This window comes from Mytilus californianus, unplaced genomic scaffold (genome assembly GCF_021869535.1).
Source record: "Mytilus californianus isolate M0D057914Y unplaced genomic scaffold, xbMytCali1.0.p SCAF_1, whole genome shotgun sequence".
In the NCBI taxonomy this organism is placed as follows: Eukaryota; Metazoa; Mollusca; class Bivalvia; order Mytilida; family Mytilidae; genus Mytilus; species Mytilus californianus.
Window position 1 is genome coordinate 10,882,607 of NW_026262581.1, and position 15,537 is coordinate 10,898,143.

The following is a 15,537-nucleotide window of genomic DNA, read 5'->3' on the forward strand; positions in this document are numbered from 1 at the left end:
AATTTTTATAACATTTCGATATCACAGTCAAGAGAATGTTATGTTAAAGTGAAACAAAATTTCCTATAAATATAATGAACATCTTTGTTACGTTATAGAGATGCTTTCAAGTCTGTATATCCAAGTCTATTGTTATACGATATAAGACTAAACTAAGCAATTTCCTCGCTTCAGCTTTCAAGATATTGCACGGGACATATCATAACTGATAAGATTTTTCAATTACAATAATTAAACACCTTTGTACAAAGAATGGTAAAATATCATTTACTGAGTCTGAATGCTTACGCTGATTGGCATAATGGGAAACTATACAAACATTGCATTTTACGTTTATCAGTGTTCTTGTCCAAGCAAAGCTTTTAGTAGCTAGTGGAATGAATAGATGTGCTTACTGATGTTATGATGTATTGACAGCCTCTGATTGGCGAGAAATGCTTCGTCAATTGATACTCATCTCTTGTTCGATAAAGAATAGTAACTACCATCGGGTCATCAATCAAGGAGTTTCACAAGTACCCATTAATAGAATATCTAAACTTCAGTCTGGACCTGTCTACCTTGCACTACAACCGGATATTGATTTGATGCCGTATTGCAGGTAAAAATCACCTGGTAATCGCTTCATTTAATTGCACAACAGACACAGGACTGTGTTTATGGAACTAATAGGACTTTTCACACAATATTTACCATATAATTGTAGGATTAATGTCATTGATTACCAGTAATTTGTCGAAAGTATGAGAAATATGATACGAAAACATTTTTATCATTTGAAGAATATGAATAATGAGTAATTTAACTTTGGTTGTGTCTTACATTTTAATCAGTGTTACAATAATTATTTCCTATGGAAAACAAATACGATTAAGTGTTATCTGTGATGAATCATTATATAACCTTTGTGCTAAACAAGTGAGTACCTACGAGAAAACTTATCAAAGATCAGAATCTATTGACAATGTAATATTTCCTATAAAAATTAACAATGGAACTAGTGATTTGCTGTTAAATTATCAGCAATTTAACGTTAGTGATGACTTCTGGAATATATTTGTGGTTTTTGGAGATGACGTGACCACTAATGCCGCTGCAGTTGTAGCCACAACCTACCACATACCTATATTCCTGTACACCACTTCACAGTGGCACAACAATGTAAGTACTTAGAATTTGCATACTATAGGCATCCAACCATCCTGAATACGAAGAAAGTGTACAGACTATCTTTATCATGGCTAGAAACTGCTTCGTTTGTACATTAAATGGGTATAATTAAGTTAAAAAGTAATACAAAATACATTAAATAAAAAAATAAGAAATACAACAATTTGACTTCACAGTTTGTTGTTGAATAAAACATATAAAATGAAGAATAAAAAAAGTTTTCATTTGCATCTTTAAGTATTCTATTCAAATTTCATATTCAATGTTTGATACAGTTCATACTATTTGAATGCATTTCATTGTTTTATATTTAAAAAGATCATAACGTGAATTCAAATTGAAGAAAGCATTTAAAATATCTAATAATTCAAATATTGATAAATGAAGTAAACAAAATCAACTAAGTGGGTTAAAATCTAGGACTCAAATAGAATTATTTCTTTTGAATTTAAACGAAATTGAAATAGTCTTCACCATAGTTATAGTAAAACTGAAATGAACCCAAACTATGCTTTAAAAAAATTATAACTATTTCCATAAAAGTACATAATTCATTTAAAGGACACAAATATAGAAAGATTGTCTAAATCAGGACGTCTAAATCATTATATTCATTTGTCAATTCTCATTAGTAAATTGAAATCAGGCAAGGAAAATCAATGAGACAGCTATTTAAATTCAATCTTTATTCTATAAATTTCAGGTAAACTATGTGTGGCCTCAAGAAGTGTAAAATCGTATTTACAAATGCCTATGCACAACTCTGATTTTCTATTAATATTATACAATCCAGTATTCATTGCACTGGATCAAAAACGTAAAAAAACGATTACTATTCAGTTATTGCAATTCTGTAAGATTATTAATCTCATTAGCATTTTTTGATTGTAGTAAAAAAACGCTTTAGATATTATCTACATAATATTGCCACCTTGAACTTAATTGTCAATATAACTATCATTCTTGTTAAAATCAGGTCATTTCATTGCTTAAAAATAAGGGGAAACAATTAAGAAGATTTCAAAGTGTCAAAATGTTATTTTATTTGGTAAAAGGAAAATAGTCCAACGTGCGCACGATGACTTAGTCGTCTAAAAGCTAAGCAGGCTATAATAAAATCTATGTTGGCGTAATACCATAGGTTAAGTCTAAACTTCACTTTTAAGTATCAAAACTACTTTTAAAAAATAGTAAAGATGACAGTAATGTAACTTGTACGAAACGAAAGAGGTCCATAGAGGATAGTAACGTAGTACAATAAGAAAAAAGTTTATAAACACGTTTTCAATTCAAAGAACATTTGGACATAGAATTTGATGTTCATGGGCCTGGTTTTCGCAACTATCCTAATAAGATATGTCAAAAGATAAACCCTACATACTCAAATTGAGTAACCTCAACAATATTTTTTAAGCTATTTTGTCTTGAGGGTTATCATTAGTTGTCATTGCTGTAACGGGAACATGGCCAATATAAAAAAAAGAACAAAAAATTATAATTTACGTATATTATTCAACACGAATTGACTTTTAAAATTTGAATCATAAAAATATCACAAAAAATCTCAATATGTAGACGCTTTCAAAAAACAAATCCGAGAAAAAGAAAGTTCTGGATCTGCCACTGCCTCTTATATTTTTCTTTCATTTTTCATTTTTCATTCTTCTGTTTTCTTTTTGCAGCAACTTCAATATTGTTTTTCGATTGCCTAAAGTCACGCCTTTCACAGTTTTTATGATAAATACATTTATCGAATAAGATGCATGCTTGTCTTTTTTTTTTATCCTGGCATGATAGAAGATAAGGTGAATATTACGAATATTTTTTTGGTTTTTCGGCGTCGTCATGATTTAGAAACGTACGTTACTATCATCAGTTTAATACCAGTGTATATAAAACCAAACGTTCCATCCAAACCAGAAGAAATATCGTAAGAGGCATGTGTGGTACTTTTGAGTTGATCCGTTTTGTACCATGCATGCAACATTCTAGTTTTCATCATAATTTTGAAATTATCTTTAACGTTGCTATTGTGTTATTTTAAATATTTGCCATACAGGACAATATTATTTCCCGAATTTTGCATGCTCCTTCTTTATACATTGAGCAATATAAATGTCCAATTACCGTGATTTTTCATATGGAATAAACAAGATTTAAGTATTGTTTACTCATCTGTGGTTTCGGCTTAACAGTAACTGTCAAGATAAAAAGCACGATAAGCCTTACTTAAAATTGCATGCATTTTTTAAAATGTTACTAGAATAGGTTTTTTTTTCATTTCTTTGATATTTGAAAAGTATGCTTGTTTAAAATACGAAAAAAAACTTTTAACTTTATGAAAGGTAAACATTGAATACACATTAGTGAATCCCATTTTATGCTTAAAGAACATCATCAATATCAACACACATTGTAGGTTTAGCAGGGACAGAAGCAAGAACATTTAAAAACTCTCTAAAGTAAATCCAATGAAGTTTGAACTTAGTTACTTAATTTATTTTATTCATGTTTTATAATAATCTGTTATTCACGGCTGTACAGAACTTTTATGCGTTATTTTTCTTTCTTTATTGTTTACTAATATTATTGTTTCATTTCTTTTGCGTCAGAGAATGCACATCTTAAATGTCACTATGGAATAAGCAGTGGTATAAATTACATAACGTGTTGATAAGTGGCTGTTTTATGGGCCTGTTGAATTGATTAAAAAGGAGATAAGTTAGCGGCAATAAGTGAAATTAGGCATTAAGCTTAAATCCTAGGCAATAAGCTAACGCCTAGTCAGTAAGTCTATTGTCTAAATGATGTTTGGCATTATTCTTATATCCTAGGCTTTAAGTTTAAATCTTGCCAAATGAGTTAATGCCTAAAATGTAAATGCGAGTAAAAAAAAAGACATTTATTCAAAGTTAAAATACATTTGGGACATAATAACATGATAAAAACAGACGTTTAAAATGTCAGCGACCTGAAATAAGGTCACTAGTTCTGGCCACTTTAATCTTAACTCGGATATAACCAAATCACGACCATTGTCACTTTGCATTTAATGGAGCGCACTAAAAATTGTGAAAACATCAATTAAATAAAATCACCTCAGAAGCACATTTTGACGTAAGAAATCTAATGTTACAAACTTTTGTTATCTCATTTTGGTACACCATAAGAAATACCAGACTCAAGCTAGCGACCAATTCCTAGCGATCATTCTAGCTAGAGACCAGTTCTTGAGACCGATAAAGAACACAATGAAAATCAACTTGTCAAAGAATCATAATGCGGTATGTGTGAAAACCACAAAGAAATTTAAAGCTTTCATCTGGGTTTGATTGGAAATTTATTAAATCAACCTGTCCACTACTGTTGAACTCTTTGGGTAAAATGGGTTTCACTATTACTCCCTTCCCTAAATACTTTTTCTTCATGTTACAATTTTAACAAAGTGAAAGAAATTGTTCGATGGAATCACGAGAAATATTTGCATAGTCATTGTTAAGTTGTTTAAATCATTCAGACTCTGCCGCCATGACCTGTTTATCTGCCTTTTCCAAAGTACCGTACAACTCCTCTAGAAAAACATAAATTTTGAAATTTTCCTCGTCATTCTCCTATACTTTACCTATCAACCTTGTAAAGCCTCAAATGGTAAAAATGTCATACATTTTTTAATTGTAGTAGTCTATAGCTGCCATTTTTTCTGGGGATTCTAAAAGTTAAAAGTTTTATCTTTGTCAAAAGACTATGTACTCTCTTGAGTATATGTTCCTTGTTTTCCGTGAGTAGGAACATTAAGGTCTTGTTTTGGTCCAAGAAAATAATGTTTCATGGGAACCATTTAGATTTGCACATAATGTTTGGAAATACTTGAAATCAAGAAATATAAATGAAATACGTAAGATTTTTGATGTTATGACTTCACAATTACGTCATTAAAACAAATAAAACTGCAGAATTTATGCAGTTTTCCATCGTTATTTCCCATGTGGAAACATCGTGCTCGGCCAAGAAACAACAACATAATTTAAGAGAAGCTTTATAACTACTACTAACAAAATCTCACCAAATATAAAGTTGTTTCTTTGGTGCGCACATACTTTCCTAATCTAATATATACTTAAAAATTGATATAAAACAAGGAAATCAAGAAATTTTACAAAATACACAAATTTGGTCATGGTTTGTTGCCATGGTAAATCGTAAAATGTAAAAAAAAATTATTATTTTTCGGAACACCTTATACCATAGTGTAGTTTAGACATATTGGAGAACATGTATAGTAACTTTTCAATGTGCACCAATATTTGGGCCAAATAAGGGCCTTATTGCCTTAACTCCTTTAGACCACAAAGATTCAAGAATTTTGTCTTCAGTAGCATGTCTCATAAATGATAATAAACCCGGTTAAGAAGTGAAAAAGACAAGATAGCCAGGGGATATTTAACAAAATGTTTAACAGTAATTTTTTTACATATCCAATAAAATCAATGGAAAGATGATGTGAGCAAAAATTCATATCTATATTTGTCTACTTTTGAACAGACCAAAACCAGCTCGACCAGTAGAATGGGAATTTTCTTTAAATAATTTACAGATAGAATCTTCAATCACCCCTCCTATCATTAGATTACAATCACTTGAAACATATTAATTTTTGCATTACCACAAAGAAATACAAGTTTATTATGTTATGAATATGGAAAAATACTAAAATTTGAAAGTCTGTTAAATTAATGTATATTAATATTTGGAATATAATTTACAACAAGAATATTTCACCGAATGTACATGCACTTGGAAGATAAAACAAAAATCTCAAAATTCACCTATTGCCTGAAATGATGTTTGGCAATAGTTTGAATAATCATCAACAAATTTCAGGAAAAAAGCTTAATGCCTGAAAATTTCAGGCAATAACTTAATGCCTAAGTGTTAGCTTATTGCCTAGGATTTAAGCTTAATGCCTAGGTGTTAGCTTATTGCCTAGGATTTAAGCTTAATGCCTAGGTGTTAGCTTATTGACTAGGATTTAAGCTTAATGCCTAGGTGTTAGCTTATTGCCTAGGATTTAAGCTTAATGCCTAATTTAACTTATTGCCGCTACCATATACTATAAAGAGGTTTTCTAAAATTAAGGTTGTAAACTTTTCCGTAGACCGAGACTTCTTTTTCAATGTTGTTTGCACCCTTTTATGTTTTGTTGCTCTATAATGGTTCTTTGTGTAAGGAAGAAACAATGGGCATTCAACCCGGAAGTTATTTTCTTTTTATTGCTATGAGATCCTTTTTTCTACAGTATTGTTGGTGTATGTATGTAGGTTTTAAACATATTATTTGTCATGAATGTTTAAACTGATTTAATAGAATATTTGTATTGTTTCGCTTTGATATTTTGTTAACAGTATCTTTCATAACATCTTCAATGTGGTTTTTTCTAGTAATCTAGTTCTTGGTATTTTTGTAAGTCTGTAACGCTTACTTTAGTTATGAATAAAAGGAGATGCGTCAATAAAACAGCACATCAACGCTCAAAACCGAAAAGACATCAACAATAGACATGTGTCTATATGTATAGCTCTATCTGCACTTGTCCCGAAAAGAAGTGAAACTATTAAAGTTGTCTGTATGAAGGAATTATCTCGTTTTTGGCACAGATAGCCAGGTCTCGTATTGAAAAAAGTTCTTTACATCCAGTTGACTATAGAATATTAAATTATTCAGTTATACGGGATTTTTATGGTTACACCTGATGAAAAAATGTCGAGATTTTTGTTTCATTTAAATATGATACTTTTTTCAGTAAAAATGCAGACTTTCTTTTAAAAAGACAATAAATTCTTAAAAGTTAAAAAAACTATTCATTAGTTGAAAATTTTAGAATATTGACTAAAATTCTATCATTACCGAATAAAAAAATAGGGACCCCCAATAAAAAGAAAAAAATAAGAAAGAAAAGGTTTACATTCAGAAATCACTGTACGAGGTGCAAGCCTGGCATACGTAAGCTTGGTATTATGGTTAATGTGAAATATGACGAGGACTTATTGAGTGTTGACAAAGTTATGACAACCTTTTATTGGTATCCACGTTTCTTTGGACAAAATCAAAGGTTTGCGCACTTAATTGTCTGCAGGCGTAATCGACCGTAGATGTCTTGACTTTGTACTTTTGTTTTCATGCTGCAATACGTTTTATATATTTATCGTTCAAAACGTTTGACTCGAGCGTACGTGATGAAAGTTATTCCAGATCACGCGTTGTGCGCACTGAAATAGACATCATACATGTACTTTATTTTATTTTACGACCTAAATGTACTTGTGAAATCTGACGGACGTAAGATGGCTCATTATAAAGTAAGTATCTCCGTCAGATACAATGCTCGGTTTCACTTGTAACAGTACTTTACGAAAATCAAAGCATAAATTATTACGTCACTGATAATATGATACTTAGTAAAAACAGTTTCTTCTCGAACCATGAAAGACGAAAAAAATCTGATTTTGAAAACACGGATTATCAATCAATAACACGAAAACAATTATAGATGGCATCAAACCGGATCTGAATAATGTTTCAGCTTGTGTAAATAATAACAAGTTACTTATCAATCTTGCATACCAAAGAGATAAATAAATATCACACTGAGTAATCCAGTTACACAATAAAATGAATATCACTGAATGCCAGTATTAAATATAACCTTTACTACATTCTGTGCGTGATGTGACGAATGTTCTTATCAATGCAATCGTATAGCATGTAAGGCAATCGATTAATAAATTAAAACTTCTGATGGGCCATTGATGTAAATAATCAGTCAATGTATAATCACTTATACAGGAAAAGGTCGACGGGTCTTAAAATACATATAGAACATAACAAGATACTAATCCAGAAATATAACACTGAAATTAAAAGGTTTGGGGTTTGGAATGAGTGAATAAGGTGAAATGAAAGATTCAAAAATTATTTTTGGTCATATAGACTTTAAATCAAGGAAATAAATATTTAAAAAAAAAACCTTTTCAGTTTGTACCTCGCACCTGCATAAAGCTCATTTTGTGAGCTATTGCCATCAATTGACATCCTTCGTCTGTTAACATTTACAAAAATCTTCTCCTCTGAATCTACCAGAAATAGCAACCAAACTTGGTCAATGGCCGTCATGACTAAAAACGAACATACGGATAAGATGAACGTTTGAAAGTCTATCGACCTAAAAAAAAAAACCGTTATAGATAAAAAAAAAATTCTTACAAAACAAAAAAGCTCACACTTTCAAGATATATATATACAGATTTCAGATGAATCTAATGATAGGTGTTATTATTGTCCTTGATACCAATAGTTTGCGTTTTAGATAAACAGGAAAAATAAGGACTTCTTAAAACAAATTGACCGAAATTCCTATACATATAGGAGTAAATGCCCTTGACAGTTTTTACACATTTTTAGCGGTTTAGGTTATTTTCTTGAGTAATTAAAGGTTTCGATTAATCAGAACCTCACCTTACCACGAATATTGCATCATATTTACCCACCTAACCACGCATCATATTTCCAATCAAATACTCATTAAGCTTGAGGATGAACCTATCACTTTTATTGAGTTGATATAATCAGAAATTATTGTTGAAATGACCTTTTCCGTTATATATTGCAGTCGCTGCTGGAACTGGGTTTTAATTTTGTTTAAATGTTTCATGGAATTAATTTTTGAAATAAAATAGGAATCAATTCTTCATTAAACATTGAAATGTTCGAAAAATAACTTGTATTATTTATATTACATGTACTGCAAGCGTTTGCAAAATTCACGTTAAAACACAGCCTGAAATATGGATAACCATTGACGTCTCAATTAACGTTTCATTTAACATCAACATACTTTTCATAGATAATAGTATAAGCAAATTCTACAAAAAAAGAATATACGAAAAGCATGTGGTTTGTAAAATTAAAATTTAAATCAGTAAACAACTTTGGATTGAACAAATAATCTATGAAAGGTCGGGTATGTGCAATCAACTCTCATCGAAGCTGGTATTTAGGAGTAAGACTGCAAGGTCGGCCCGGAGTAAAAAAAAATGTTCCCGGGTAAGGTGAATTGTCTTCTTTGGAACTGTTACCTTGTGAACTAGCAAGTCAGCTATGTGTGTCGGTCTAGTAAAAGGCAGGATTCATATCGACATCACATTAACATGTTCCGTACTGACATTTATATAATATTTGCCACTGGACATTTAACGTCAATCCAACCCACTGAAATCGACAATGTTCTAAAGTGATCTTGCCTCTTTATGGCATTTATACAGAGACATAGCTTGTACGTCGATTATAATGAAATGGTATATTATGCATTATCATTCCAAGATACTATTTTTTACAAGACTTTTAGTAGAATACAATTAAAGCTGAATTAAAAATACTCTATTTATTCAGTGTTGTCTATGGGTTTTTTTTTCTGGGGAAAAATGTATATAAAACCAAAGGAATTTACACTGTACTCTTCAGGTGCATAATTATTAAAGATTAAAAAAAAAAATAATCAGAATAAATTGAAATGTCAATGAAGAATGTTAAAAGATTAAGTACAAAGGAAAGGTAATAAAGTTTGTTACTTTAAAGGCTCTTAAGATTTATTTGAATTAATTAATGAGTGGAAGTTACAAAGAAAATTAATCAATTTCCAGTAAACATTGCTTCTTCATTTGACAGGTCTACAACTAATATGTAAATAGAATGTCTTTAAATTATAAGCAATCAACATATAAAATGATAGAAGTTGGGAGAAATCGTATTGATATAAATAATGTTGAAAGAGAATAAGAATGAAGAAAATTGATTGAACACATTGCTGGTCCTTTCACCAGTGCTAAAAGTCCGAAGCAATCTTGAATGTGTTTAAGAGTACCTGCATGTAACAGACATATTTTCGGATCTAGGACTGGTATATTACGGTTTGGCCTGTGTGTCGTTTACCATGCATGTAACGTTATAGCAATTACGCTGTCCGTCGTCCGTCATCAAACAGTTAACTGTTCACATTTCTCGTTTCCCTTTAAAATACATGAAGTTTTGAACCGGATGCAACAGGTAAAATGTATGACACATCATGTTATAGCTTACTATACAAAATGGGGTTTGCTCATTGTTGAAGACTATAATTGTTTACATCCTGGTTCCTTGGTCTCTGGTAGATAATTGTCTCATTGGCAATCATCACATCTCCTAATTTTTAATTCATATGTCATTTTAAACAGAACAAAAAGGGAGGCAGTTATTTTAAAAAATTTGTTTTGTTGACACTATAAATAAAATTCTCTCGAATGTTATAGGAATGATTATTGAAAGCATAAATACACAATCCTTCTTTCGTAAAGTTCTAGAGAGGGCAGAGACGACGCCAACCTTTGAACTATAAGGAAAATTCAGGGTCACGTTAAGTGAGTATTGTATAATTCTATACAGCAACGGGTACCCTTTCGTTACTTTGGTTTTATATTCCAGGACGAGAAAATTTCTATTCAGCAGCAATCCTTTAAAGGTAAAATATATACCCATCCTATGCACAGTAAAATTGCTGCTAGAATAAAATGTTGTATTGTCAAAGACATTCAATAAGTCAGTTTTCTTGTTTGCATTTATAGTCGCATTCCGCTACATTTGATTTGATTTCATGTACGAAAACATTTCTATTCCTGAGCAATCTACGGATAATTTGTATAGTAAAAATCAGCATCAATTATAAAGAAAATTGTTTGACAGAAAAAGTAAATTTTTACAAGCCGGCCCATTTGGCAATGCGGAAAAACTTTCAAACTGATTGGGATATTTAAATCAAATAAATGTTTTGGCTTGCGCAAAGCTTTCTTGACACAGTGACACATGAAACATTGTGGCCACATTTGCTGAGGTGGTATGTAAAGCAGTGCGGGATACATAAATATATACTGACGTTCGCTCGTCTATAATGGGTGTATAAATACACAGGAACGTCCTTTCGTCTCTGGGGATTGTATAGATACGTAGCCACATCCTATTAGGGACGATATAAGTTACAAAATCAATTGGAATTGAAATGACTGCCGTCAAATGAGTAGTTTGACGGGGTGATAATGGTTCAAAACCAACCACCCACAATTGAAAGTTAATGGTAGAAATGCGCACCGTGCGCAGTAAAATTGGTATCTATACCATGTCAAGACTAGCAATTGACAATTTCTCCAATATAACCAATATATACCTAGGGGTTCATTACATTTGTAATTTCTTATCATTCCTAACCTGTAAGACTGTACGACTCGACAAAGCTGCCTTTGGGTTAATTAAAATTCTCGAACTGGGAAATCTCAATTTTTATCGGAGGTGTATCAATTATATTATTTCAGTTCAATTTTTACATATTCAAAGTATCCAGTAAAATGAAAACAACGTGATGAACAACTGTAGAAATAAAACTTCAGAGGTCAAACTAATTAATATCAGATGCAAAATCAATAAATCATCATTAAGTTCAGTTGTACCGTCAATACATGTCTGTCTAAACAATACAAATTTATCATTCCGTATTTCCCGTAAACAAACACACTTTATATCTAAAATGTTACGTCTGTTTTAGAATAAAAAACATATTAATGAAAAAATTAAAATTGTTTTTCGCATAACGATTAAATGTACTATGATTAAAACAGATATGACTTATTTTAAGAAAAAAGTATTAAAACATTCTTGAATACATACAAAACCATGAAAACTATATAGTTCATGGCAAGTTATGAAAAAAAAAAATTACAAATGCTTTTTCTTGGTTTTTTTTTTGGAAGAAAAAAATTACTGGTGTGATTACGCCATATTAATGAATAACCATGAAATGATCGTTAACCGCAAAGGCGAATTTGAGTTATTGTATGAAGTGTTGACGCACGGACGGACATTGGTATACCATAATACGTCCCGTCTTCGACGGCGTATCAAACGATTCTGTAACAATGCAAATATGAAAATATTAAGAAGATGTGGTATGATTTCCAATGAGACAACTCTCCACCAGTGACCAAATAATATAGAAGTTAACGACTATAGGTCACGATACGACCTTCAGCCATGAGCAAAACCAATACCGCACAGTCAGCTATAAAAGGGCCCGAAAAATGGAAATATACTATTATAATTATTACTAACGCTACATGTGCAGCTTTTTTTTCATATTGTAAGTATGTCAGCCTCTATTTCGACATTAAATGTAATTATTACCATACTTTCCCGCCAAAAATGGAAGAAAACAGATAAAAATAAAAATTCGATAAATTATAGATGTTTTAAAACAGTTATCAAAGATACCAGTGTAATCAAAAAGTAAGTGTCTCCATTTCTTATGTACTTTTAAATAGAAGACTATTTAATAAATACTTCCTTAAGCATCCTTAAGCATTACTGATATTACTGATACGACAGATATTATTAACTTAATGGACCAGACAGTTATATGTGCATTGATTTTTATATTGTCATTTAGAAATGTCAAATATATTCACAAATATATGGAACGAGCGTATCTTTTTTAATAAGACATCTGCTCCTTAAATTTTTAGTGGCATAACAAATCTATATCCATAATATCAGGTTTAAAATTCCTCTGGTAATGATTTCATGGATTGTGTTTCATATTACTGAAAATCTAAAGATAATCTATCCATATTTAGAAATTGTTATTAAGTTTAAACTGTATATGCTTGGAGTCATGATCTTTGCAGTCACGATTAGTTTTATTAACTTGAAAATGAGAACTTTCATAGTAAATACCATAGAAAAAAAACCCGCTTATATTTTTTTTTATATTCGCTCTCACAAAATGCCGAACGCTTTTACACTGTGTTGTACCCTTCCATCAATATAGGTGTAGAATGTGTACCTATTGTAAATTGCAAATGGACAAAAGGGAAATGTAAATAGTCGTAATAAATGTTAATTATTCGACCTAAAGCTAAACTCATTTTCCATTAATGATAAAAATCTCTCCAGCAGAACATACACTTTTTTCTGTGAATGTTATTTTATTTATTCATGGTCTAAATACTTATCGTTGAAGGAACAATTAAGCATGATTTTATCAATTGTTATCTGATCCTACTGAAAAAAATATAACTAAGATACTTATTCAGTCATCGATCATGCTGCCGTGATCTTTTGTTACAAGATGGAGTTTTCTATTTCATCTTTTAGATGATCTAACAGTAACCATCAAGATTCAGAATAACATTAAAAAGTTTAGCAAATATTCAAAAAGGGGAAGTCCACGGTAGGTATAGTGTCCGGCTACAATCGTGGTTTTCGAGTGATTTGATTTGGTTTTTTCGAGTGTGACCACTTTTTTTCGAGTGAATATGATCAAAAATGTAAAAAAACAGACTTCCTTTCTAACAAGACGTGATATATAAGCTTAAGTTTAATATACAAGGATATACAAGGTGTGTTAGTATTTGAGATAAAAAGATATTATCAATCCGACATTATTTTTCGTTAAAAAAGTTGAATTTAGCCTTCCAATTCTTTTATTCCAAAATACAGAATAAAGCCATTTTTATAAACATACCAATATTAATGTCAATGGAAATGTATACATTGAATCCATATATCATTAGATATACAGACACTTTACAAAAATTCTTGTTGTTGCATTGAAAACGACATTTTGAGACTAAATTCATTTCTATGTGTTCTGGTTTTTTCGAGAGCAGTCCGGATTAAGTCTGTGAATGTGTGTGAATACGGGGGCATACCTCTTTTAGTAGAACATTTTTTATTACATAGCATTTTTCTGATTCTTCTCTGCTGTCCAGTAGGTTTCTTACTCCGTTTTATAATAACAGCTGCGCCATGGGCGCATGATACGCCCGTCGCGTTTTCAAAGAATAAAGTTCATTCTCTTATGGTTGTGGCTTATTATATATTTCTTGCATGAATAGACATTTCTTATATCACACTGCACGAAGTGTGATACGAAAAAGTGATACGAAAATCTGCGTTAATTTTATTTGCTTATCCAGCATCATAAGACGACATTACGGTATTTCGATTGGCTATTCGTTAGGTCATTGACGACCATCAAAGGTTACGACGATGTACAATTCGTGTGCAAAACACTAGACCAACGATTCACGGAAATTTTAATTTAACACAGTGATGGTGTTGACCATAAGACAAATAGGTTTAACAACTTGTGAGTATTGGATATCGCTTGTTATCAACTCTCGTTATTTAATTCAAGTAAGTAAGTAAGTAAGTAATTTCCTCTCGTTATTTTATTCGAATAGTAATAATAAACTCACCGGAGGCTCGTTTATTATTATATTGAAATTAAATAACTCGAGTTGATATCAAGCGATATCCATTCTCACTCGTTATGAAACCTATAAATAATTTCTCAATGTCATATCAAAAATTTATGAAAAAAACTAAAAGGGAGGTTACCTTAATCTATACAAAGCAGTCACTAAAGTTTCATGAAAACTCCTTAAAGCACTTTAAAAATATTGTCCGAAAATTGTAAAATCATCCCTTTTTAGCTCACCTGGCCCCAAAGGGTCAAGTGAGCTTTTCTCATCACTTGGCATCCGTCGTTGTCCGTCGTCGTCGTCCATTAACTTTTTCATTGTGTTGTCCCGTGGTGCTCGGAATTATACGTCTAGAGTTTTAATTGCTGTTGAACAGATCACAATCTGAGCTGCTTAATAACTGTATTTTAATGTTAAGGATAGCGGATCATGGACACCGCAATTTTTTTTAACAAAAATCTTCTCCTCTGAAACTTATGGACCAAGTTCATTATAGATAGAATATATAGACAGCAAGAATGTTCAGTAAAGTAGGATCTACCTACCAATCACCATCACCAAAACAGAGAATTTAGTCATGAATTCTATTCTTGTCTTTAAAATAGAAGAGTGTCCTTTGTTTAATATGCACTGCAGCACAAAGACCAAGGTGAGCGACACAGGCTCTTTAGAGCCTCTAGTTTGTTTAACAAAATCCCATAACTCGGAAACATAAAATCTAAAAGTTTTTAAATTCTAAAGGGAGGATACCTCAATAGATATAAACAATTCACCGAAGTTTCATGTAAATTGGTTACCGCGTTTCTGAGTTATTGTCCGACATGCTGACGACGGACGGACAACGGTATACCATAATACGTCTCGTATAAAAACTCCGGGGTTCACCTCGAAAAATATTATTAACTGTGACAACAAAAGTACCATAAAATGAAGTTGAAATGATTATGAGTCCCTTGCACTTTGTTCTAAGGACCTTGTAATAAAGAATCCAATAATTTATAATTTAATACTTGAAAGTTGTGGTAGA

The 15,537-nt window shown here is 31.3% G+C and overlaps 1 protein-coding gene across 1 annotated transcript in view; it reads left to right on the forward strand.

Annotated features, from left to right (window-relative positions):
* The first annotated feature begins 792 nt into the window (after positions 1-792).
* The window catches only part of LOC127731942 (glutamate receptor ionotropic, NMDA 3A-like), a 36,242-nt gene continuing 21,497 nt past the window's right edge, over positions 793-15,537 (forward strand). The window contains exon 1 of the mRNA XM_052241228.1: positions 793-1,161. Coding sequence (XP_052097188.1) covers positions 793-1,161 — 369 coding nt within the window. The remainder of the gene's footprint in view (positions 1,162-15,537) is intronic.